The 24837-nt window shown below is 36.9% G+C and overlaps 2 protein-coding genes across 2 annotated transcripts in view; one reads left to right on the top strand and one right to left on the bottom strand.

Annotated features, from left to right (window-relative positions):
* Positions 1-1713, bottom strand: part of LOC135197263 (uncharacterized) — a 124999-nt gene extending 123286 nt beyond the window's left edge. The window contains exon 1 of the mRNA XM_064224364.1: positions 721-1713. The gene's annotated coding sequence lies outside the window, so the exon portion shown is untranslated. The remainder of the gene's footprint in view (positions 1-720) is intronic.
* Positions 1-20654, top strand: part of LOC135197265 (NACHT domain- and WD repeat-containing protein 1-like) — a 106586-nt gene extending 85932 nt beyond the window's left edge. Inside the window, 24 exon segments of the mRNA XM_064224369.1 lie at positions 2801-2930; positions 2932-3025; positions 3528-3662; positions 4112-4282; positions 4388-4555; positions 5178-5305; positions 5478-5606; positions 5918-6023; positions 6740-6976; positions 8683-8820; positions 9160-9276; positions 10108-10237; positions 10874-11067; positions 12171-12277; positions 13330-13495; positions 14896-15021; positions 15152-15295; positions 15431-15610; positions 15979-16197; positions 16628-16840; positions 17133-17307; positions 17949-18083; positions 18501-18711; positions 19188-20654. Of these exon segments, the coding sequence (XP_064080439.1) occupies positions 2801-2930; positions 2932-3025; positions 3528-3662; positions 4112-4282; positions 4388-4555; positions 5178-5305; positions 5478-5606; positions 5918-6023; positions 6740-6976; positions 8683-8820; positions 9160-9276; positions 10108-10237; positions 10874-11067; positions 12171-12277; positions 13330-13495; positions 14896-15021; positions 15152-15295; positions 15431-15610; positions 15979-16197; positions 16628-16840; positions 17133-17307; positions 17949-18083; positions 18501-18711; positions 19188-19236 (3602 nt within the window). The 3' untranslated portion in view covers positions 19237-20654.
* The last annotated feature ends 4183 nt before the right edge of the window (positions 20655-24837 follow it).

Raw genomic sequence — 24837 nt, 5'->3', positions numbered from 1 at the left:
AGTATTCGCCATTCTAACCCCATGTTTTGCATTCACACCGTACAGGCATACCAGTGAGGCACTTACATCAATTAAACTACTAAACTTACATTCACACCTTCATAATCACTTAGCCATGACTGCTGTATTTACTCTTTTTAGATATACTACCTATGTTGCTTTCACATCATCCACGTTACCTATATTGCATTCATACCATTTAGACATAAACTATACCGTATTCACACTATTTAAGCATGCCTCGATTGTATTTCCTCGCCACTTTTTAATCAATTAAGGTTGAATAAGGCCAGTCAGTCCACTAAGCAACAGAAATGGAAATGTCATTCACTACTGACTGTCACGTGATTGGTCTCAGAACGGCGAACTTTCCCAAATCAGTTCAACTCATGAATAGGCCTAGAAGCTGATTACCTGTATTTGGTAGACATTAAATCCCAGCCATTTTAGCCAGTGGTAATTCCTTAGCCTACTAGGTATATGATTTTTATATAATTATCACCAAGTCTAGGCTAGCAACCATAGGCTAGGCCTAGGCTGAACCTATATATTTCTGTTTAGCTATATAAACATATAATCAATAAAATATACAATGCCTATATAAACCTTACGCAATAAACATTGAAGTATAATTATTCGAAGAAATAGGTACAAATTAAAAGGCCAGTCGAACAACGTATGTAATATGTCAAGTAACCTAAGCTACGCTGGTGAGCTTACCTCGTCTGATGAACGAAAAGTAACAGTTCTGAATGATGGATTGATTATGAAGGACCTCCCGTTTGATTGCATATATTCACTTTAGCACTACAGCATCCGTGGCTTAATCCCGTTTGATTGGATTTTTTCACTTTAGCAGCCCCCGTGGTTTCTGAACAGCCAATCCAGAACACTTTACTTTCCAAAGATTAAAATTAAGTATTTCAATAAATTTCTGAATCCTTCTTGGCTACCTAGTAATTTCAAACTTTAATTTTCGCTGGAAGATGATATTTTAACAGTTAAATCTTGAATGAGCTTGACACAATATGGCTTTTTAATCATTTTTATTCTTGTACCTAGGCCTATGTTCTGTTTTTTTCCTTCAAATCGTTGACTCCGATTACCGACATGTCTTGGTTTCATAGCACTTACTATCATGATGGCAGGCTAATCAAAGGGGAATACTTAAAGTAAAAACATATTTCTATTTATATAATTTCCACTTTCTTTAAAGTATGAAGTCGTTTACACAGGCAACTTCAAAATGGACTTATAGCTATAACTGACACCATTTTGATGACCGTTCATGACAACGGAGTCTCTTGTAGACAAGGAAACAAAACTCAACAAAGCGCTTTTATCCAGTACTAGCCTTCACCAACGTGCTTTTCAGTGGCAGGTTTCCTTATTGGTATATCCATTCATAAAACTGAAAATGCTCAAAAAATATATTAGAAAAAAAATTGGGTTGTTCAATCCTGAGGTTGGAGAAACTGGCTTTCAACCTAACATGTTTTCCTTGTTTTTTTTTTCACAAATTTTTGCCTGTGGATTTTTCGAACGGTAAATGATGAACCAGCAGTGCTTACCAGTAATCAATTTAACATCCTTCCTTTGAATTTAATTCTGCACCATGTTAAAATGGCCGAATTTAGTCACTGAAGTAACGCCTTGAACCCTCCATGACATAATTTACGTGGCAACTGTCATCAGTTCGGCGACGGCGTGCGTGATCACTGATCACTTAATCCACTGATGCTGGCGATCAAAACAAAGCTAAAAAGCTTTTAATTTCTGTTTAAACTTACACATAAAATTATTTTGTGCAGTACTCATAAATATTCTGATTATAAATAATAAAAAATAATAATCAATTACTGAAAAAAGTGTTTTTAAATTTTGTTATGATGCAATACGTGAACAAAGACCGCAGATGTACATTTGATAGGTTCAGGATAGGCTGACGATAATGGCTTCAAGTTCCTAATGTGTCTTAAATTGATAGATATTTAGTCACTGTAAGCGAAAAATTAATTTGATTCTGGCTTAAATATTCTTCCACTTTATTTCACTAAAAATAGGCTGCACTCTCCAGCGATACAACATTAATCAACAGATATTTTCCCTTAAATTATTACGATAATGGCTGCTGAAAGTTATAACAAAATAGCTTCTTTGTATTTCTAGACTGGTTAGCATTATACACGAAAGTTTGATTAATATCAGTCACATCCGCACCAGTTTTTGCATGTTGGAAAATATGATTTAAAGTTAATTACTATAGGCCTATTGGGATTAAAATTGAGTTACCGGCCAGGAAGGTAGCACTCGATAGCTGAACCAGATTAGGTCTAATGGGAGTAAATTGAGTTGCTGGCCAATATATGTTAGCATATACCCTAGGGATTAACCTAATCCTCGGAAGAACTTCGTAGGCATAACTCCTTATAATTTAAGTTATCACAGTCATTAGAAAGGTCATTTCTACACACGTATTTCAGTACATTCAGCGTAACTTTTATACTTCAAGAGGTGGCGTTAAGAATTCTAGATTAATTGCAGCGGTTAATATATAAAAATGATCGCGAAGTAGTATATATTTTGTGAGTGGTAGTTTTTTTTATGTAATTATTAATTTTCAAGATCTCAGTTTCATCCAGAGCTACATTGTCTATTGAAAGAATCCCGAAGGTCTCATAATTCTGAACCAAGTTCTTGTCGGTTTCATAGACCTACGTATACACTTATTCGTTTATATAACCCTACATGATGTTAGATAATTCGTGAGCCACCCGCTCATTCGTCCATTCCCTAACAGCCCAAGCCCGCGATTCCCACATCGTCACCGTCGTGTTCCTGAACGAAACCTTCGGCAACGCCCTGCTCCCGAAGGTGATCGAGGGCCCGGACTTCGACCAGGCAATATCCGCCATGGAGCTGGATACGGACAGAGCTCTTCTGGAAGTGGTACCACTGGGACGAAAACGCACAGCCGCCCTGTTACAAACTGCAGCCCATCAGCACACACATCCCCAACATCAAGGTAAAACATCTGTTGCTGTAACTTCAAGTAGGATGTACCCATATCTACTATTTCTGCTACTATTGATGGTGTTGCTGCTACAACGATAGACGCAGCATTAGCCGTAGCAATGCCCCACATCTGTTCCTGTAACTTTAAGCAATATAACTGCGATACTTCTGTACTATTGCTTCAGCTACTGCAACGACTGCACCAGCAGTAGTATTGTCGTGGTAGTAATATTTGATCGATGGTTCGTCATAGCCCTTTCATTTGTAGTTTGCGATGACGCCTTTTTACTGTTAGAAAATGGGACGAACTTTGATTTCAGAGGCCAAAATTATTAAGAGATAATTGATCTCCTATGTAACTGTTGATAACTTCTCAGCCAAGATCATTTCTAAGCTCCTCTTTGCATAAGGAATAAGTAACATAAGTTCCCTAACTTCAACTTGCTGCTCAGATGCAGAAAATAAGCTTGCATCAACCCAAGTAACCTTTCACGTTTCTGGAAACCCTCCAGGACAGCAACAGCGCCAGCCTGCACCAGGAGGCGGTCCAGGACTGGAACAACGAAGTGAAGAAGATGATGACACTCATGCGAATGGTTTTCAATCAAGAGCAGAAAGAGAAATACCTGTCGACTGTCATGGAACAGGTGAGAAATTTAGAGCATGGAATTGTTGGTGGTACTGGTAAGCCTAGTTTTTTTTTTTTTTTCAGAATATTTTACTGCTGTATTGAAAAGATTTTCTGCTCATTTTGAGCTCTGACTTACCTAAGTGTTATAGTTATCAGAATGTAGTAGCTAAAAGATGCCACATTTTTATTATTTAATTGGTAAAGCCTATACTGTTTAGTCTAAAATAAGCCATTCATCACTTACTCCTCTTTTTTAGTAATTCAAAGACAAAGTACTGGAAGTTATTCATTTTAAAGTCCAAAAAGGCAGCTCTTTGGTGGTCGAGCTACCATACCTTATTGGTAAAAGACTGAAAACCATCCTTACTATAGGTTTGTTTGGTAGCATCACATAAAAAAGTGTAATGTTAAAAACCATAGTACTAAATCCTTATTCATTTCTACCACGGCATCTCGTCATTGCAGGAGATCAAGCAGAGCGTCTTCATGAACCAGGAGAGTGCCAAGCACACCCTGTGGATCTGCAGGAAGTTCACCCATTTTCCCTCTCACAACATCCCCAACCAAGGAAAAGTCTACGTAGCCGTCGAGCCTGAGAGCAAGAAGAGATTGGATATACTGCAGAGTGAGCTCAAAGTAAGCTTGCTTACCATACTTTTTCCTCTCAAAATTACATCACCGTACGTTAATTTTAGTACGAAACTATATCCTAGTCGTTAATTCGTCTCATTTTTGCTTCAGGAACGCTTGGATGACATCCGTATGCTCAAATTCCGCGTCAAATGGCACAATTCTGGCATGAATCCAGAGGTCCCCGAGCATGCGCAGTTTGTGGAAGATCTCTGCGCGCAGATATCTCCTCTGCTCATCTCCATCATAGATGGAATCATCGAGGAGGATGAGACAAAGGTTTGTTAATATGAGTCTAGAGTTACTAGGAGTGCCTTTCTTTTGATGACTTTTAAGAACTGCAACTGCGGGAAAATAATTTCCAGGCATTTTAAATAAAATTGTTTTCTCAGTTTCAAAGAATATCACAGATGTTTCAAACTCTCAGTGACTTTGAAACTAGTTTTTCAGACTTTCCATGACGTGTTTTTTGTTGTTTTTAAGAAAATACAGTATCAGTCTTACCTATATACTTCTAGACAAGAAGCTGACGATAATGACAAAACTTTCCCTATGAAGATGCTTGATACAAATATGTTTATTCGTCATTTTATTGCAGTCTAAACTATTCCCAGATAAGATAATACTCAGACATCTATGGAGAGGTACTTTCTGAAAATAGATTTACCAGTCATTTTGTTTTAAGATGTTTATTTCCAAACAAGTGACTAAAAATAATTATAAAATTCTCTGCTAAAAGGTGCTGCACTTTAATAAACGTAGTATACGTCCTAGTAATCTAAAATTAAATTACATAGTCCCATTCAATTACATGGGAAACCCTTAGGGCCATTACAGTCCTGGTGAGTCTCTTAGGCCTATAGTATGTTAGCTCGTAACTATCCATGCCCACGACTTTCAGGAGGAGCTCAAATCCTACCTGGGCATCGAGAAGCGTCTCTTCCACGAGCTGATGCAGCAGTCGCTGATGTGCCAGTTCCGCTACAAGAACTTCCAAGGGCGGCAAGAGCTCCTGACGAAGATCAGGAGGTATGGGAAGAGAGGTTTTTAAATCTCTCGACCGTTATGTTGTCTCGCATTTCTTTGAGAGAGTTTGTGGATATGTTGAACAAACACCAGACTTTATTATTGATATTGGACGTCATTTAGAGTTTTGTTGCGAGGTTTAATGGCTCCCGCCTGTGTCTTTTTTTCAAAATAGGTACTTAAGCAACGACTCCTGCGTCCCTCTCATTCTTCACGGAGATGTGGGCTGCGGGAAGTCTTCCCTGATCGCCAAGGCTATGGAGCGTTGCTGTGAATGGCTCGTGGATGTGCCTCTCGTCGTCAGGTAAATGGAATGCAACCAGTGATTTTGAAGAATTGCGAATGGAATAGAATGTAACCGGATTCTAGAATGCAATTAGTAAATGAAATGCAATTGATGGATAGAATGCAAATGGCGAATGGAGTACAACTGGTGAATATAGAATGCAGCTTATGAATGGAACGCACCTGGATATCATAGTCTGTTTGGGCCTGGACATAATGACTACTTTAGAGCATTAATACACTCTCTACGGAGCTGTTTCATAGATAATAACTCAGCACTGGAGCATTTGTATTATAAAGTCTCTCATATCTGTTTCTGTGCCCTTGCAGATTTGTTGGCTTAACACCAGGGTCCTCGACTACAGAGCAAGTGTTGCGTTCTATTGCAGAGCAATGTTGCGCGCTGTTTGGGGACCATCCTGCGGAAGCTGCTAAGGTTTGTTAAGTGTAGAAGTATTTTGTTTTTAGATCAAGTTAGTCTGTTGAGTCCCATTTCGTTCCATTCTTCTTCTTTTTAATGTGCCTGGCATAGTTGGTTTTTCAGCAATAACCTGCCCCTTTTGCAAAAGTTGAGTTAGATCCAGTTAGATTTGATTGTTTGAAATCAGAATCCATCAAAAGCGATTAAAAAGACACATGATATTATGCTACACAAATTCTAAAAAACTATATATTATTAAAACTGTACGGTCAAGATAAACAAAAATATGACCAAAACTCGTGTGTGTAAAGATATTACTAGTCATTTTTCAATAACCTGCACGATCTGCGAAGGTATAATTAGGCCTAATTTGATTAAATTTCATCAAAACCCATCAAGGGGAATGAAACAAACGCAATTTTATCTATGAATTCGAAAACTATGCATCACTGCAGGCGTTGCGGTATAGATTAATCAGAAAAGTTACAAGATATTATAGTCATCTTTCGATAACCTGTACCATCTGCGAAGGTATAGTTAGGCCTAATTTGATTAAATTTCATCAAAACCCATCAAGGGGAATGAAACAAACGCAATTTTATCTACAAAATTGAAAACTATACGTCATTGCAGCTTTACGGTACAGATTAATCAAAAGAATTACAACCGAAATTTACTCGAAATCACCTGAAACCTGAAAAACTATCCTGGTATATCTCTCCATTGCGCAGAGTGTCCGTCACATGTCCTCCTTCCTGATGCACGTTTGGGCCAAGGCCTGCAAACTGCGACCTCTGGTGATCATGATCGACGGCGTCGACCAGGTCAAGAGCTACGGGTCCACCTCCCTCGAGTGGGTCCCGAGGGAACTGCCCGAACACGTGAAACTCATCATGACCGTGAGAGACGACTCACCTCAGATGTCGCACCTGCAGAGTATTATAGAGGACCGCGCGTGCTTTCTCAAGGTGAGGATCCGGGTTCCAGACTTTTTCTGAAGGTCATTGCTGGTTATTATAATGTAGGTTATGATTCAGTGTTTGTAGGTTTTTTTATGTTTTTATTTTCTTAGCGGTGGGTGCTTTTAGCTTGTTGTTTAGTTTATTACCAAAATACAAGCAATCAGAACTGAGTAGGTACCTAGTGATTAGTTAATTCACAGTAAGTTGGAAACGAGACTGTTTTTGCGAAGGTCATTGCTGATTTATATAGTGTAGGTTATGATTAAGTATTTGTAGGGTTGTTTTATTTTTTATGTTTTTATTTTCTTGTTAGTCGTGGCTGTTTTTAGCCTGTTGTTTAGTTTATGACCAAAATAAAAGCAATAAGAACCGACTGGTTATTATATTGTAGGTTATGATTAAGTGTTTGTAGGTTTTTTTATGTTTTTATTTTTTTTTGTTTTTTTTATTTTCTTATTAGCGGTTGGTGCTTTTAGCTTGTTGTTTAGTTTATTACCAAAATACAAGCAATCAGAACTGAGTAGGTACCTACTGCTTAGTTAATTCACAGTAAGTTGGAAACGAGACTGTTTTTGCGAAGGAAGGTCATTGCTGATTTATATAGTGTAGGTTTTATGAGGTTTAAGATTAAGTTTTGTAGGGGTTTTTGTTTTTTAATTTTTTGTTTATGTTTTTTATTTTCTTGTTAGTCGTGGCTGTTTTTGTTTTTTTTAGCCTGCTTTGGGTTTAGTTTTTATGAACCAAAAAAATAAAAGCAATAAGAACTGACTGGTTATTATATTGTAGGTTATGATTAAGTGTTTGTAGGTTTTTTATGTTTTTATTTTTTTTTTAATTTTCTTATTTGCGGTGGGTGCTTTTAGCTTGTTGTTTAGTCTATGACCAAAATACAAGCAATCAGAAATGACTAGATACTGATTAGTTAATTCAAAGTAAGCTGGAAACGATTTTGATTGATGAATTATTCATTGTTTAGCTTTGTCTATAAATCTTTAGATGCCTTTTGCTAATCCCCAAAATATTAGGGTCTGTTTTTTCATAATATTTAGACATCTTTCGTTAACTGGAAAGACGTACTGTATATAGCGTCATATCTTTTTTCTAATGTTTTAGAAGCTTTCGTTATAGAAACAGAAGTATTGGATAACCTGCTGTTTCATTTCCAATATTTGGACGTCTTGCGTTAAAAGAACAGAAGTATTGGACAGCCTATTGTCTCATTTTCAACATTTAGACGTCTTGCATAGTCTCATTTTCAATATTAAGACGTCTTACATAGTCTCATTTCAATATTAAGACGTCTTACATAATCTCATTTTCAACCTTTAGACGTCTTACATAGTCTCATTTTAAACATTTAGACGTCTTACATAGTCTCATTTTAAACATTTAGACGTCTTGGATAGTCTCATTTTCAATATTTAGACGTCTTACATAGTCTCATTTTAAACATTTAGACGTCTTGCTTAGTCTCATTTTTAACCTTTAGACGTCTTGCAACTAAGCAACAGAAGTATTGGATAGCCTACTGTCTCATTTTCAACATTTAGACGTCTTGCATAGTCTCATTTTCAACATTTAGGCGTCTTGCAACAAAGTAACAGAAGCATTTACATAGCCTCGTACCTCATTTCAACATTTAGACGTCTTCCGTCGAAGGTCCATCCAAAGGGACCTGCGCAAGTCATTAGTCTTCTGTTCGTTTGTTTCAGATACCACCGCTGACAATCGACGAAAGCCACAACAAGTTCGAAGGGATACTGAAGCAGCATCACCGCAGCGTCAACAAGGAGCAGCGGGAGTTGGTTAGCAAGTGCCTTCAAGAATGCCCCCTACCCTTATACGTCGAGGTAAGGGGGAAAGGAGGTCAGGCCAGACCGTCTCTCTCGAAGTCTTAGAAGTTCATGATCCGTACCTGTTTTTTTTTTTTTTTTTTCTTCTTTTTCATAGTAACTATCTCTGTTCAAGAGATAATTTCCTCTGAGGAGAATGTTTATTATTATTACTAAACACCACAACTTACCTAACAAGATGCCATAGAATGAAATGCCAATAATATAAAAAAATTGAAAACACCAGAATTATAAATACAAAAAATAAATTTTAAAAATCTGAACAAACAGCTTCATCATCAATCGCAGAAATATTTTTTTCCTTCCATGAGTTCGATCCTTGCCTTTTCCCGCCAGATTGTGGGCAACATGGCCTGTGAGTGGACCGGAGCGGAGACCCAGCTGCCTTTGAAACCAACTCTGATGGAGCAGATCAACGCCGTCTTCGACGACCTGGAAAGCGCTTATGGACAGGTAAATAGAAATTGTCCTGGTAACTGTTAATTAGGCTGATTTATTTGACCTTGGTCGTGATTCTTGGAATCAGGGCTTACGCAAATTTGACTGCAATGAGATGTGCAGCATCACCTTTTTCACTCTAAAGCCTGTTAGTTAAAGATTTAATCCTAATCCTGTATGCTGTAGAATTACTCGCTTGATTATACCATCTCTTGCTTGTTTTACAATTTTGTCTTAAGATAACCTATCACAACCACCCTCTTCCCCCATCCAAAACCAGTTACCCAAAAGATTCTGCAGAATTCATAACTTCATTATCCCATCTCTTGCCTCAGTCATACACTTTTGCCTTAAGATCACCTATCACAACTACCCTCTTCCCCCAATCCAAAACCATTTAGTCAAAGATTTAAACTGTCAATTAAAAGACTGCAGAATTCATTACTTCATTATCCCATCTCCTGTCTCTGTCGAATACTTTTGTCTTAAAATCACCTATCACAACCACCCTCTCCACATCCAAAACCAGGTAGTCAAAGATTCATACTGTAACTTAAAAATTCCCTAAAATTCATTACTTCATTCCCCCATCTCTTATCTCAGTTGCACACTTTTACATTACAGTTACCCATCTCAACCACCTTGATTATCCCATCTCTTATCTCAATAATATACTTTTACATTACAATATTACAACCACCCATCTCAACCACCTTCATTATCCCATCTCTTATCTCAGTCATATACTTTTGCATCAAGATCACCCCTCACAACCACCCTCGAACCCTTCAAAATTCGGTTAACCAGAGACTTTATCTCTATACCACAAATCCCTCTGGTTTCCAGATCGAAGTGTCCCACACCCTCGGTTACTTGACTGCAGCCAAGCACGGGCTCTCGGACTCCGAAATGATCGACATCCTCTCTTGCGACGAGGCTGTCTTGGAGAAGATCTTCGTTCACTGTACACCTCCTGGTCAGTACCCTAGACGTACGAAGTCGCCAGTTACTTTGATGCAGATTTCTTGTATTACCTTTGGTTTCGTTTTTTTTTTTTTCTAAAACGTATCTTATCTCCTGGCCTTAATTACACATTATATTTATCTTTCCTCAGATTTATGTGTTTTCTTTAACTACAAAGTAAATGGTACTACAGGGTTATAGCGAGGAGTAGTAAATAAGTAACGAATGTTCACAATATCCTAGAAAAATTACGTCAGTGGTTACTTCATCAAGATCTTGCGAATATGCTCCTTGTGGCATATTAACTTGCCGTTTGGTTTTTGCTATACTTAGGGTCTAAAAGAAGTGAAAAATCAATGAAGCCTTAGTTTCACATGGTATGGAGCATGACAGAGAATATGTACAGTTCTTGAAATGCGTTGGCGTTTAATTAATTAAGTTACAAATAATTTCTGAAGGAGTAAAACTAAATTGCATGATATTTTTGATTAGGTAATAATGTAATTGATAAGCCATTTCTTCTATCAAGCAATAAATGTTCAGATATTTCATGACACAATAACCCATTTTCGATCACACAACACACCCAAATCGTGACTACACAAGAAACCAATTCTGTAACTGTACGAAAAACAAATTCCTTTCGCAGTTCGTCGCTGTTCCTCGCTGCTGTGGGTCCAGATCACCAGGAAGCTGCAGCCCTTCCTGATGAAGACGATCGTGGCAGGCATCTGCCTCCTGACGTGGAGGCACGAGAGTTTCCGAGATGCCGCCAGAGCTCGCTACCTTGACACTCCAGACCAGATCAGCATGTGTTGCACGGCCCTCATCGACTACTTCCAGGTAAATCTGGAACTCATTTCTTATAGGATATAAAGAAGAAGAAGAGTTATTGTAAATAAAAGAAAGGCAGATAGATATCGGATCAAAAGAAGGAGAATTATTGGTAAACAAAAGAAAGGACTAGCTTCTGAGACCTGGTATCAGCTTAGGTTTGGCACTTCTTGGATCGACTACTTCCAGGTAAATCTGGAACTCATTTCTTGTAGGATAAAAAGGAGAAAGGTTATTGTAAACAAAAGAAAGCTAGAAAGATATCGGATCAAAAGAATGAGAAATATTAGTAAACTAAAGAAAGGAAGAGTTTCTGAGACCTGGCATCAGCTTAGGTTTGGCACTTCTTTGAATGACTACTTCTAGATAGATCTAGGAAGTATTTCTTATAGGATAACAAGAAGAAGAAAGGTTATTGTAAACAAAACAGAGATCGAAAGATATCGGATTAAAAGAAGAAGAATTATTGGTAAACAAAAGAAAGGACGAAAGGAGAGCGTTACTGAGACTTGGTATTAGCTTAGGATGGGCACTTTTGTTCTGTAGGGAACTCAGTTCTTATCAGATAAAAGAGGGTTAATTGTTAAAAAGAAAGGGCAACACTGCTAACAAGACTTGGCATGAACTTAAGGTATGACACCTTTGTTTTGTTGAAAGAAAATAATAATAAAAATTGCTGCTGAAACTTGCAATAGACATGAGTGACTTGGTGTGTGTGGTAGTGGACCACAATGGTGCCTTCTTGAGCCACAGGTGTGAAAGTGAGAGAGTTAACAAGAACAAAGATTATTTTGCATAATTATAATCATGACATAAAGAATACAGAAGGTGTTTGATACTGTACTTGACTGTCATTGCTTATGATAATAGTTTCCATAGGTTAAACTAGATTTAGGTGAAAAGCGCCATCTGGAAATATTAAAATTTCATAAAATTTCAATTTTACTCATTTTTGTGGCACATAGGTCAGTTGTGGTGCAGAAAATGTACATTTTCACATTTCTTCAACTCCGTCTTCTGACAACCGGTTTGTTTACATTCCCAAACGCATTCAGCCTTTTCTACGGATTCACTATTCAACGGAATAACGTAAACAAACATTCTCCCAACAGAGCAAGTGGGCCAACGGTGTGAAAAAACCTGTCCCAGTTTACGAAGCTGGAGTGGAAGAGGGGAAGGACCGTTACGTTCTCGATCAGCCAACCAAATATCGAGGAAGGTTTGTGGAATTTCTTTTTAATATTGTGATGTTTTCATTACATGGCATCCGTTCTGTAGATATAGGATATTGGCTACACTTTTATCTATACTGTAGCTAATAGGATATGACCTTCACTTTCATTTTTACTGTAACCTTTTATTAGCTATACTTTTATTACGGTCGTTTAGCTATGAATTTTTTGGGGAATATTTGTTTTCGACTTAAAATGTTCATCTTGCCTATCAGAAATGTAATGTTTTTAGTAATAATAAAGAAGGTTTTGTACATGCGTACAAAACACACACGTACATAAATGGTTATACATATGTATATATGTGTCTCTGCGTGTGTAATAGGTATATAATTCAATACAAAACCAGTACCAAAACTATCAGTAAAAGGTCTTTTCTTAGATAAAAAAAAAAATACATCTCAACCAAGCAAAGAACAGCAGTCCTTGAATATAAAAACATTTGTAGTTGGTAGCACCTAAAGCAACATTTCACAACAACAAGAACAACAACAACAACAATAATAATTGGGAAAAACTCTCTAACACGAGAGTACATATTAGTACAATGTTCCAAGGGGCCCACAATAATAAAAATGTTAAAAAGTTCGTGTATAATATATAAACACTTTATAAGTTATGCACGAACTTTTAAAGCTTTTATTATTGTGGACCCCTTAGAACATAATAATAATAATAATAATAATAATAATAATAATAATAATAATAATAATAATAATAATAATAATAATAATGGAGAAGCAAATCCACAGTTATGTAAATGTCCATATATTTCAATTTAAAAACAGCAAGGATAGCTTTCGGGAATCTGTTCGGTTTCCCTTATCAATCCGATAAGGGGAACCGAGCAGATTTCCGAAAGCTATCCTTGCTGTTTTCAAATTGAAATATATGGACATTTACATAACTGTGGATTTGCTTCTCCATTTGAAGACTCGTGTTACTATGTGGATTTTTTATTAATATAATAATAATAATAATAATAATAATAATAATAATAATAATAATAATAATAATAATAAATTCTGTCTTTTTCCAGCAACATGTCTAAGATCTCAGTACAGTCGCTGTACAGTAGACACAACAGACGCAAGCTAGACGAACTGCCCTACCAAGTCCTCCAACTGAGGGGGCGGATACTCGAAGAGTTCGTCCTCAACTTCGAGTGGGTCTACGAGAAGCTTTGTGGCTCCGATACCTATCAGGTAACTATTATTATTATTTTTTTCTTTGTCTATCACAGTCCTCTAATTCGAGTAGGTGGTATTTATAGTGTGGGGTTCCGGGTTGCATCCTGCCTCCTTAGGAGTCCATCACTTTTCTTACTATGTGCACCGTTTCTAGGATCACACTCTTCTGCATGAGTCCTGGAGCTACTTCAGCCTCTAGTTTTTCTAGATTCCTTTTCAGGGATCTTGGGATCTTGCCTAGTGTTCCTATGGTTATCGGTACAATTTCCACTGGCATATTATTATTATTGAACCAAACAAAAACTTCTTTCAGTTTTCTACTGAAGATTGAAAACGAAACCCACAAAATTACTTTGTATAACGTGTTTACTTATAAGTATTTATAAGTAAACACGTTATACAGTGTTGAGTAAAATAAAATGTAAATACTTATAAGTAAACACGTTATACACGGTAATTTTGTGGGTTTCATTTTTCATTGTTCAATTATTATTATTATTATTATTATTATTATTATTATTATTATTATTATTCTTATTATTATTATTATTATTATTTTTTTTTTTTTTTTTTTTTTTTTTTTTTACTCTATCACAGTCCTCCAATTCGACTGGGTGGTATTTATAGTGTGGGGTTCCGGGTTGCATCCTGCCTCCTTAGGAGTCCATCACTTTTCTTACTATGTGTGCCGTTTTTAGGATCACACTCTTCTGCATGAGTCCTGGAGCTACTTCAGCCTCTAGTTTTTCTAGATTCCTTTTCAGGGATCTTGGGATCGTGCCTAGTGCTCCTATGATTATGGGTACGATTTCCACTGGCATATCCCATATCCTTCTTATTTCTATTATTATTATTATTATTATTATTATTATTATTATTATTATTAATTATTATTATTATTATTATTCAGAAGATGAACCTCCATTTATTTTACATTTTCATCAAAAACTGTCAGGTAATCTCATCAAAAAAATTTAAACAGTAGTTTTATATATTCTACTTCAATTATTCAAATCCCTGTCAGGTCATCCCCTGAAAAAAAAATTTTTTATATTCTACTTTAATCATTAAAAAAAAAAGTTTGTCAGGTAATCCCCTAAAAAAAAGTTAGTTTTATATATTTCATTTTACTCTACTTCAGTGTTTGAGCATAGTGGATCTCCTTTGATATTAGGGCAAAACTGGGTGTTAATTATCGATTCTGACACTTATTTCCTGTCATAATAAGTGCTTAAGAGTATTTTAAAGTATTTATAACGATTACCACAACCTGAAATAAGTATCTGATAGCGTATTGTCTCTCTGAAACTAGAGAAAAACTTACCATTTACTGCTCCACACTTTGAGCAAAGATCGAACACACACACACACACACACACAGCAACAAACACTATATCCTTTTTCCCGCCTTTCAGGTCTTGGAGGACGTTTCCCTCGCGCTCAGGAACCACAGCAACAACATCGAGCTTGTCCTGCTGAAGGAAGTCCTAGAGTTGGCTGCCTACGGCCTCGGCTACGATGGCCGACAGTTTTATTCCCAGGTGATTAAGACCGAGATAATGTCCGTGTCTTTATCAAGTAATATCCGCAATATCTTGATGATCTTACTCGAATGACAAACCTTTTCTCCAAGCGTTAACATCTCAACCAATCTTCCACCCCTCTATCCAGGTATACGGGCGTCTATCCACCCTGATGACGGACCCGCAGAACCACGAGACTTATCCCATAATTAAGCAGCTCTTCGAATCCGCCGCCCACGCCCCTGTGCCATGCCTTCTGCCCCTCACCGTATGCCTTCAGGAGCCTTTCCAGGTATGAGAGAGAGAGACAGAGGCGTTATATAGACTCTTAGAACTCTGGCATGTCCATAACACTGATATAGGCCTAAGCATTGCGAAAATTCACGCAGAATAAAATTAATACTACGAACTTTATCGTCAACTCCAGGACCAAAACATGAAGCTGGGAGACGGCCAGGTGTACTTCAACGCCCTCATCCGCGCCCGCCACAACCCCCACTACGTGATCACCCTGTCCACCGAGAGGGGCGAAATAGCAGTCTGGAACATCTTCACCATGTCTCCCGTCCGCACTCTGACGGGAATCACGCAGCCGAGGAAGCTGAAGGTGAGGTTAATATATCTCTGTTGTCTAGTGTCTTCGTACACTTTGGTTTCCGTTGTTGGAGTTTTCGTACACTATGACTGAGAGCTTCTTGAAGATTTAGAAGTACATGTGTCCATAAAGTCCCGGTACCATTACAAGTATTTATTGCTTGTAATGGTACTGGGACTGTATGGACACCCTGTATTTTCTCCATCCATTTCCCTCAGTGTTCCCTGTGTTGTATATTTGAACATCGTTTATAGACTGCCTTCTGTGCTGTTGTTTATATATTCTGCTCCCAATTACCTCGGCATTAAAAAAACAAAAACTATTAAATTTTAATGTCTCGGCGTTTTTAAAAAAATCTAAAACTATCGTACTCGCGCCAGATGATCGACGACTACCGGTGCTTGGTCCTGTGTGGGAGGGAGCTGCGCATCTACAACTTCGACGAGGGGCTCTTCGTGATGAAGCTGCGCGAGGTGATGAACCAGAAGATGCCTTATTTCGGTCTGCACGACAAGGACCACGTCGTCGCCCTCTCCAGGTCGAGGATGTACGTCAACATGATGAACCTCCAGAACGGCGACTGCGTGGCCACTTTCAAGGTTAGTCGGCTGAGAATAGACTTAAAATAGTAGTACTATGTGAGCTGAGCTGCTGAAATTCGACGGCGATAAGTAATGGACTTTTCTTCTTTTGATTATTACTAAGAATGGCCATTTAAAATATGCAAGTTTAAGGAAAATTGCAGCAGTTGCAAGTATACAAATTTGTCAAAGATACTTGGATATGATGAGCAGAGATGTCACTTTTAAAACCGTAAAAATGAAGAAGTCCAAATGCTGGCGCACTCATTAGTCGTATGCTTTTGACCACAAAATGCTGTTTATACACTTAAGAAATATGGCTTTTATGACAGGTGTGGGGATAATTATATAGTAATGCCTTTATTTCTTCTTCTTCTTATCTTAGAAAGGAATATGCCACCCCTAACCTGCAAGAAATGCTCTTAAAAACTATCATATCCTTTTACAGGTCGGCGAAGACAGATTCCTGAATAGTCTGATGGTGTCCGAAAACGGCAAGATATGCGTCTGTGGGGACGAGACTCAAAAGCCCTCCGCCCTCCTCGTGTGGGATCTGGAACTACGAAAGCTAATGTACGACCTGAGAATTCCCCACCACGAGTTCATCACCAGATTAGCTGCCATCACCAAGGAGGGACATTACGTCTCTTGTGTGTGCAGGGTATGTTGACAGAAAGGAATATTTATTACGATATCACCTAACCGTTTGAATAATGAGAAAAAGTTATTTATTTTATTAATTTTTAAATGTCAGAAGGAAATTTAAAGCTTTGTCTAGTGGGTATTGCAAATATGCGATCTAGAAGGTCATGAAAAACGAACATAAGGAACTGAATTCATATGGACGTAAGTTTTAAATAGATATTTGTACACTCAAATGAAATGAATTTGCAGAACTTCTGACATCCATCCCAGAGAAAGATTATTCAATACTTGGTTATTTCCTAACCCAGGAGGTAGACGAACCCGCGCCAAACTTCATCGTCGTTTACGACCTCCAAAGCGGGACTCTCTTCAAGAAGTGGAAGCCCGGGGTGAACGTTATATCCATCGCCATTTCGTCTGCAGGTAGCTGCGTCGTGGTCGGTCTAGAGGATTCCAAGCTCATGGCTTACGATCTGATAACCGGTGAGTTTGTAGGGGTTAGAAGTTGGTTAATTAAAGGAGTCAAAGTTCGAAGCGATCCTTTGTGGTTGTGTTCGATTGTGCTTCTGTTTAAATTTAGATTGTCAAAACACAAGTGAATGCTTGAAATGCAACTTGAAAAAGCAGCGACCTCTGGGATTAAGATGGGAAGAAGAAGAAGATGAACAAGTTACTATTTGAACTGTAATAAAATGTTTACATTACTGTAAGACAGTCTAATGTACTTTAGTTTATATTGCATAGATATTTGAATTAGGGCAAAGAACTTTATAATGTCGTTCATTGTAATATCTGTAATACAACTCTCAAAAAATATATATAACAGATAATATAACAAATGGGAACTTTTGCTCAAAATTCAAACGGCCATTATTATTTTTTTTTATTGACGTCATTTTAGAAAGATACATTTTCTTGTCAGCATTTAATTGTAGCATGCCTACAGACAATATCCCGTAATCATATTACAGTGAGGACCATAGATTGATATACTAGACTTACCAATCAGGTCATACCTTCCCTTTTACTAACACCTTTACTTACACTCTAGCACATAGCTCATAAATGGTTTAAACATCTGCTAATTATTGAAGATAAACTGGCTACACGAATTCTCTCCACAGGAAACCCCCGCTGGACTCTCAAAGGGCACACCGCTCCGCCGAACACAATTAGACTAGACAACAGAGGCCTTCAGTGCCTAACTCTCGACTCCCTGGGTCGAGATAGGTCCGTCAGGGTATGGGATATTCATTCAGGTAAGGACAGGTCAGGTCGCCTGTTGGGGAAGGTCACTAATATTGCAAGAATTGAGTATATTGGTACTTTCTTAGGTTTGACAACTAGTACTACCTCCTCCCGTTAGATAATTATGTACTTTCTCAAACTGAATTGATTTATAGCTTTATTTTGAAAACATTTATCTATCATTCTTTACTATTGATAGTGCAATTACTTTTCCTAATTATTCATGGTTTGCTGATGTGTCAACTGTCAATATTTCTCGTAGGCCTACTTTCACCACCAATCCCTGCTGCTCGCTATTTACACGTTTAAAATGGCAATAATATAATAAAACTATATCATAAGAAGCTAATACACCGGAATGTTTGTTTAAATAACCTATTTTTTACCATTTTTACACGAAAAACCAATAACGAAAAGCTCCTCTGCAGGTAATAGCTTAGCCGTCTTTACTCCCGACCAAGCCATCACGGCCTGCGAAATCTCCAGCGACGGGAAGGCCGTGGTGATGGCGCTCGAGGGACGCAACGAGATCGTCACGTTCCTCCTGTGTCACAAGTCTGGCGTCAACGACCAGGGGACGCCGAAGTCCTACGGGAACGACACCAACAGGGGAAAGGTCTTCGACCTCAGTCAAGCAGGGTAGGCTATATATGCATAAGTTCCCCTTCCTTACGCATCGAATCGCATGATTTTTCCATTAATTTTTGCATCCGAGTTTTAAAATTGCTTCATTTAATAAAAATTAATCTGCCTTGAGTCAAACCCAGCCATGACTGGTAGTCATAATAACCTTGCTTGCTTTAAATACTTGCTAAGACGTTTTCCAGAAGCATAATACTTTTATTTTCTCCTAGTTATGGAAATATCCTTCATTGACTAGCTAATGATTTTTATAAAATAGATTTTTATGTTTTCTTTGACTAGATATTCTATGCATGAAGTCCCTCACGCCTGAAAATAATTCCTAGATCGACCCTTATCTCAAACAGTTCTTGATTGAACCCTAAAAGCTTAAGCATTTCTGCCTGATTTCTTTAGTTTCCCCGATTCCTCCCCCCTCTCATTCTTAAAGCATGCTCTAGTTTCCGTTTTCTTCTTCTTCCTTTCTCCTCCAGCACTTGGCCCATGTCCGGAGACGCTGAAGAGAACATGCTGTGGAGCTAACTTGGTTCGACCCTGCTTTAGTCGCCTTGTCTGTGAATATAACCAATATATTTCCAATACTCCAGGTTTTACGATTCTTTGTTTTTGATTGACAGAAGAAGAAGCAATGTTTACCTTTTGACGAAGTGTCAAGTTCCAGGATAGGCGTTAACCATGGTCAGGTGCAATATGTCTTCTAGCTTTGTCAGCTGAAATATTTTAACGAGAATTGAGGTAACATTGAAATTCAAGGATAGCCAAGATTCATATTTTATTTACTTGCTTATTCATATCTTTTGTGGTCAGTTTGCCACCTATATATATTCTGAAGTCAGTTGGTTTTGGTAACGTGTAAAATACGCTTGAGACTTTGAGCTTGAAATATTAGAGAGAGAAAACTGACAAATACAGGTGATTCAGTTTATACTCCTTCGTTTTTCTATTTGTTTTGCAGAAAACTGTACAAAGTTTGCATGTAGAATAGATTCATCAACAGAAATGACTATTTATCTTATTATATGCTATTTGATTCACACAAATTTATTTTAAATGAGAGATTTATATTGTATAAATATCTAATAGTTCGGGATGAAATAGTAGATTTGTGAAGTTCTACACTAGGGAACACCGCAGTGGTTTTAGTTCTAAGCTATTGCACTAGCTGGCGGCTGCTGCCTCCTATATATGTCGTATTTTTCGATGAGACGACTCCGAAGTCGCCTATCCAAAAGCATTACCGGCATCAGTAACTCAAAGGGGCGTGGCTTATGTCTTAGCTTGAAACAAAAGCCATGAAGATTTGGTGTTCTCAGTGAATGAACTCATTGTACAGTATGTGTATTACAGGCCATAAATGCGACCATAATTCAGATAGATTTAAATATACTTTTATTATAGTTTAACGACTTTAATTCACGAGGATATAAAATTATTTTCAAGCACTTTTCGCTAGTTTGGATGGTCTTTACCTAGAATTTACATCCTTATAATTTTGCAACTTTACCAACATTGTACATTTTTTTATTTAAAGTGTTCGTTTTAGGTTCATGTAATATTACGAAACCCTAAATTGCTGTAGTAACATTGGCCAATAGAGATAAAAATGATTCAGAGGTTGTCGTAGAACCTATTCCTAATTTAGTCATTGAAACTTATACATTCTTTTTTCCCTATTTAGCTTTGATTAAAAGATCATAACCCTTGCCATAGCTTATAGTTGTCAGGAAGGTTAGGTCATCTCATGGAAAAAAATTAGGTCATTGCAAAAATGACCAGAAAAACAGGAGAAGAAAGACCACTTAGCTATTAAGGTATACTACTTCTTGTGCAACTTGCATGGTTTTGTACATAGCCTTTTATTTAAACTGTATTTCTTTAGTATTGTAATGAATGACCTGTGTACATTATATCTTCACCCATCAACTGATCCAGATTATGGAATGCTTTTTTCTCATTTTCCTCTTTTGGTTATCAACGGTCGCATGCTTATATTCAAGGTATGCCTTGTGTTCAGCTCACCAGATGAGACTGAGACTATTTTTACCAATATTCTACACTCAATTTTCTTTGATGCTCGCCTCTGCCTGGGAGGTTATGTTTTTAAATCCATTTTTAAGAAATGTCTACCAAAAGTGAGCTTCGTCACTGACAGTAGGTGGTTAGGATTTGGAAAAGAGAAACCCTTTATTTAGGAATGGATAAATCGCCTCTGTGTGGAATATTCCAGACTTTAAAACCAAAAGTCAATAGACTGTTATCGTAGTAAACTAACCCTTAAATGCCGAGTGGACGTATTTTTGTCTCTCGGGTGCCGACTGGACGTATTTTACGTCGACATACAAAAGTTTTTTAAAAATTCGCGGAAAAATACTTATAGGCCTACCAGCCGAAAACTCTTGAATCACGCGCCTTGGGGGATGCTGGGAGTTCACGGATCAAGGTGTTGTTTTGTTTGGATCAAGGTGTTGTTTTGTTTACAATCGTTACACATTCGCGCAAGCGTGAATTTCTTTCTTGCCGCACTAAAAAGTATCTGTGACACATCTCGGAAGTTATTTTGTGACTTTGACATAATTTTTGTACCATTTTAAATTAGCCGTTACATGGAGTATTATATATGAAAATGTGCGCATTTTTATGTAGAATACAACAAAAAATACTCATGATTGTAGCTTTTATCAGTTTTGAGATATTTTCATATAAAGAACGATAAGTGCCAAAATTTCAACCTTTGGTCAACTTTGACTCTACCGAAAAGGCCGAAAAACGCAATTGTAAGCTAAAACTCTTATATTTTAGTAATATTCAATCATTTACCTTCGTTTTGCAACAAATTGGAAGTCTCTACCACAATATTTCGATTTATGGTGAATTTATGAAAAAACTTTTTCCTTACGTCTGTGCGGTAACTCTTCCGAAGAAAATCATACATGCGATTGTGGTAATGTTTGCACCATTTTAAATTAGCCGTTACATAAAGTTTTATATATGAAAATGTGTGCAATTTCATGCACAATACAACTAAAAACAACCCATGGTTGTAGCTTTTATCAGTTTTGAAATATTTTCATATAAAAAATGGTAAGTGACAAATTTTCAACCGTCGGTCAACTTTGACTCTACCGAAATGGCCGAAAAACGCAATTGTAAGCTAAAAATCTTATATTTTATTAATATTCAATCATTTACCTTCGTTTTGCAACAAATTGGAAGTCTCTACCACAATATTTAGATTTATGGTGAATTTATGAAAAAAATAACATTTTCTTTACATCCGCGCTGTAACTCTTCCGAAAAAATCATACGTGCGATTGTGGTAATGTTTGCACCATTTTAAATTAGCCGTTACATAAAGTTTTATATATTAAAATGTGCGCAATTTCATGTAGAATACAACAATAAATAATTAAAGGTTGTAGCTTTTCTCATTTTCGAAGTATTTGCATATAAATTACGATAAATAGAAAAAAAACCACGTTCGGTCAACTTTGACTCTACCGAAATGGTCGAAAAACGCAATTGTAAGCTAAAACTCTTACAGTCTAGTAATAATCAGTCATTTATCTTCATCTTGAAACAAATTCGAAGTCTCTAGCACAATATTTAGATTTATGGTGAATTAAAAAAAAAACTTTCCTTCCCTCAGCGCGCGGATTCTCCGCCGCAAATTTCCGAAATGCGTACGTCGTATTCTCGGAATATTTGCTCCGTTTCATGTTAGGCATTTCATAGAGTTTTATATATGAAAATATGTGCAATTTCATGTAGAATAAAACGAAAAATATTTGAAGGTTGTAGCTTTTCTAATTTCCGAAATAATTGCATATTAAAAAAATATATAAAAAAATTCGACATTCGGTCAATTTTAACTCGTCAGATATGGTCGAAAACTGCAATTGTAAGCTAAAACTCTTACAGTATGTAATATTCAACCATTTGTCTTAATTTTGAAACAAATTGGAAGTCTCTAGGACAATATTTAATTTATGGTGAATTTTTGAAAAAAAAATTTGTTTACGTCCGTGCGTTACGAATTCATGCATCATTTTGTGATAATATTTTCTCTGTGTTGCTTTTATCGTTTTACAATGTTTTATATACCAAAATGATCGCAATTTAGTGTACATTACAACAAAAAAAATTAACTCGTTACCTTAAACCGTTTTGCGCATAGCGCGATTTGAATACAATTATATATGAAATTTTGTTTTCGCGCTATCATATATCACATTATTTATATATGATAATGATAATTATTTTCATTTCTGATGGTTGCATACTAAACTTCAGGCAATGACAAAAAAGGAGCCAAAAATGAACTCTTAATCTTGAAAACTAAGCGCGCTGTGATTTTTTGAAAAAAATATTTTTTCCGCTTCTGCGCTCACTCCGAGACCCCCTAGGCACACGGAAGACGATTTTTAATATATCCCTTCGGCGTTTAAGGTCTAATATAATCATTAAGTCTGCAAGGAAAGTCCAACTGCCCCCTTTACCAATAAGGTTTCGTATGAATTCCAACAACTAAACGACTGTCTAGTTGAGCTAAAAAGACCTTCAAATACCTCAATCTGCCAAGTGAAGCCTGTGCTATTAGATGTTAAGATGCTCAACTTTCTAGGTCAGTGATGGTTGTAGACCTATAGATTCTGAGAGCGATGGTGTAGATAATTTGTCTCATTAAAGCCATTAATCTAATATATATTTCCTACACCGATGACATCCACCGACATGAAGGTCACCTTAGAGGCATCTAAATGACCAGGTTACGACCATAAATCCTTTTTAGGCGAAGTTTTGATTACCAATGAACGCCTGTTTGGCCAATGTGTGCCAGATTCTGAGATTCGGTAGAAAAAGAATAAAGCAATTTCATTTTTGTTTATATATTAGAGTTCCTCAAGATACAAGGAAATGCTAGACGTTGTCCTTGTCTATAGCAATTGTAGATCTAGAGCATTTGGATAAAAGGCTCAGAGCTAAGTTACATGTACTAGCTTTGAAATGCTATCATGCCAGTGCGAAAGCGCTATAATACCCAATGTTGGACTTTTACCCCACCCACCCTCGGAAACTTTCCAACTTTGCCTGAATTTTCAATATTATGCCATTAGCGTTTACGTGGATACTAAAAGGAGACTGTAGCTCTAAACCTCGATTAAATTATTATGGCTTGCTTATGCAGGTCGCCATCATGAAAAAGGTACATTTCATGAATGTAAACAAAGAGAATAAACTAAACGTTAAAATAAATAAAAAGTGATGAAACTTTGGATATATGTAACGAATTTGTTATAAGTTTTTAACTTGAATCAGTTTTTCAACCCTGCAACTTTAAATAGAACATACCGATAAGTTAATACGCCAAGGGTTCTTAAACTTCGAGTCTGTCTGTCCTAGTGCCCAGTTTCATTGGTAATGTAGTTCTAAATTGACCTACTACTGAAGACTACATGACCTTACATAGGCGAAGATGGTCATGGAAGATTAATGGTTTGATATTTTTTTTCTTATTTTTGGTGCCTATATGGTTGTTTTTTCAATTTTTTTTCTTTTTTCGTTAAATAAATTTTGTGTGACCTTTTTTCAGAGGTCAGGAATATTACCTAGATTAAGCATAATTATTAACAACTAGGTAATGAAGAAAGCTTGAAGATATGGAATGTATCCTAATCTAACCTAACAAATTGTGCAGGCCATTACGTAACTGGGGTAGGTAAATCCTTCAATCCCCTAACATGACTTAAGGTCCTGTAAACCCCAAAATTGAATATAGTAAGCCTATACGGGGATACTTAGTATGTAAGCTAACCTAACCTTTGGTGCAATATATTAATCAACCATTCTAGACATAAATTATTGTCAAATTTGTCAAAACTACATAGTTTAACTTTACCAGAAGAGTAATTTGCATTTAAAATCACCCTATAGGTACTCTGTTTTTTCCATCTGTCCATCTGCCTGTGGCGTTTTCACATGGTAACACTGCGTCCCGGGCTTTAGATAGTTACGCTATGTGTAAGTTTTAGGTAAATAAAAGGATATCTGGGTGTACATTTGTAACTGAAAAGTGTTTTAATAAATTACTGTATGCGAATTACACCGTTAATATTCGAAATAGGA

The sequence above is a fragment of the Macrobrachium nipponense genome, chromosome 18 (assembly GCF_015104395.2).
Source record: "Macrobrachium nipponense isolate FS-2020 chromosome 18, ASM1510439v2, whole genome shotgun sequence".
Classification (NCBI taxonomy): domain Eukaryota; kingdom Metazoa; phylum Arthropoda; class Malacostraca; order Decapoda; family Palaemonidae; genus Macrobrachium; species Macrobrachium nipponense.
The sequence above is the reverse complement of the archived record's forward strand: the minus strand, read 5'-3'. Positions and strand labels throughout refer to the sequence as shown.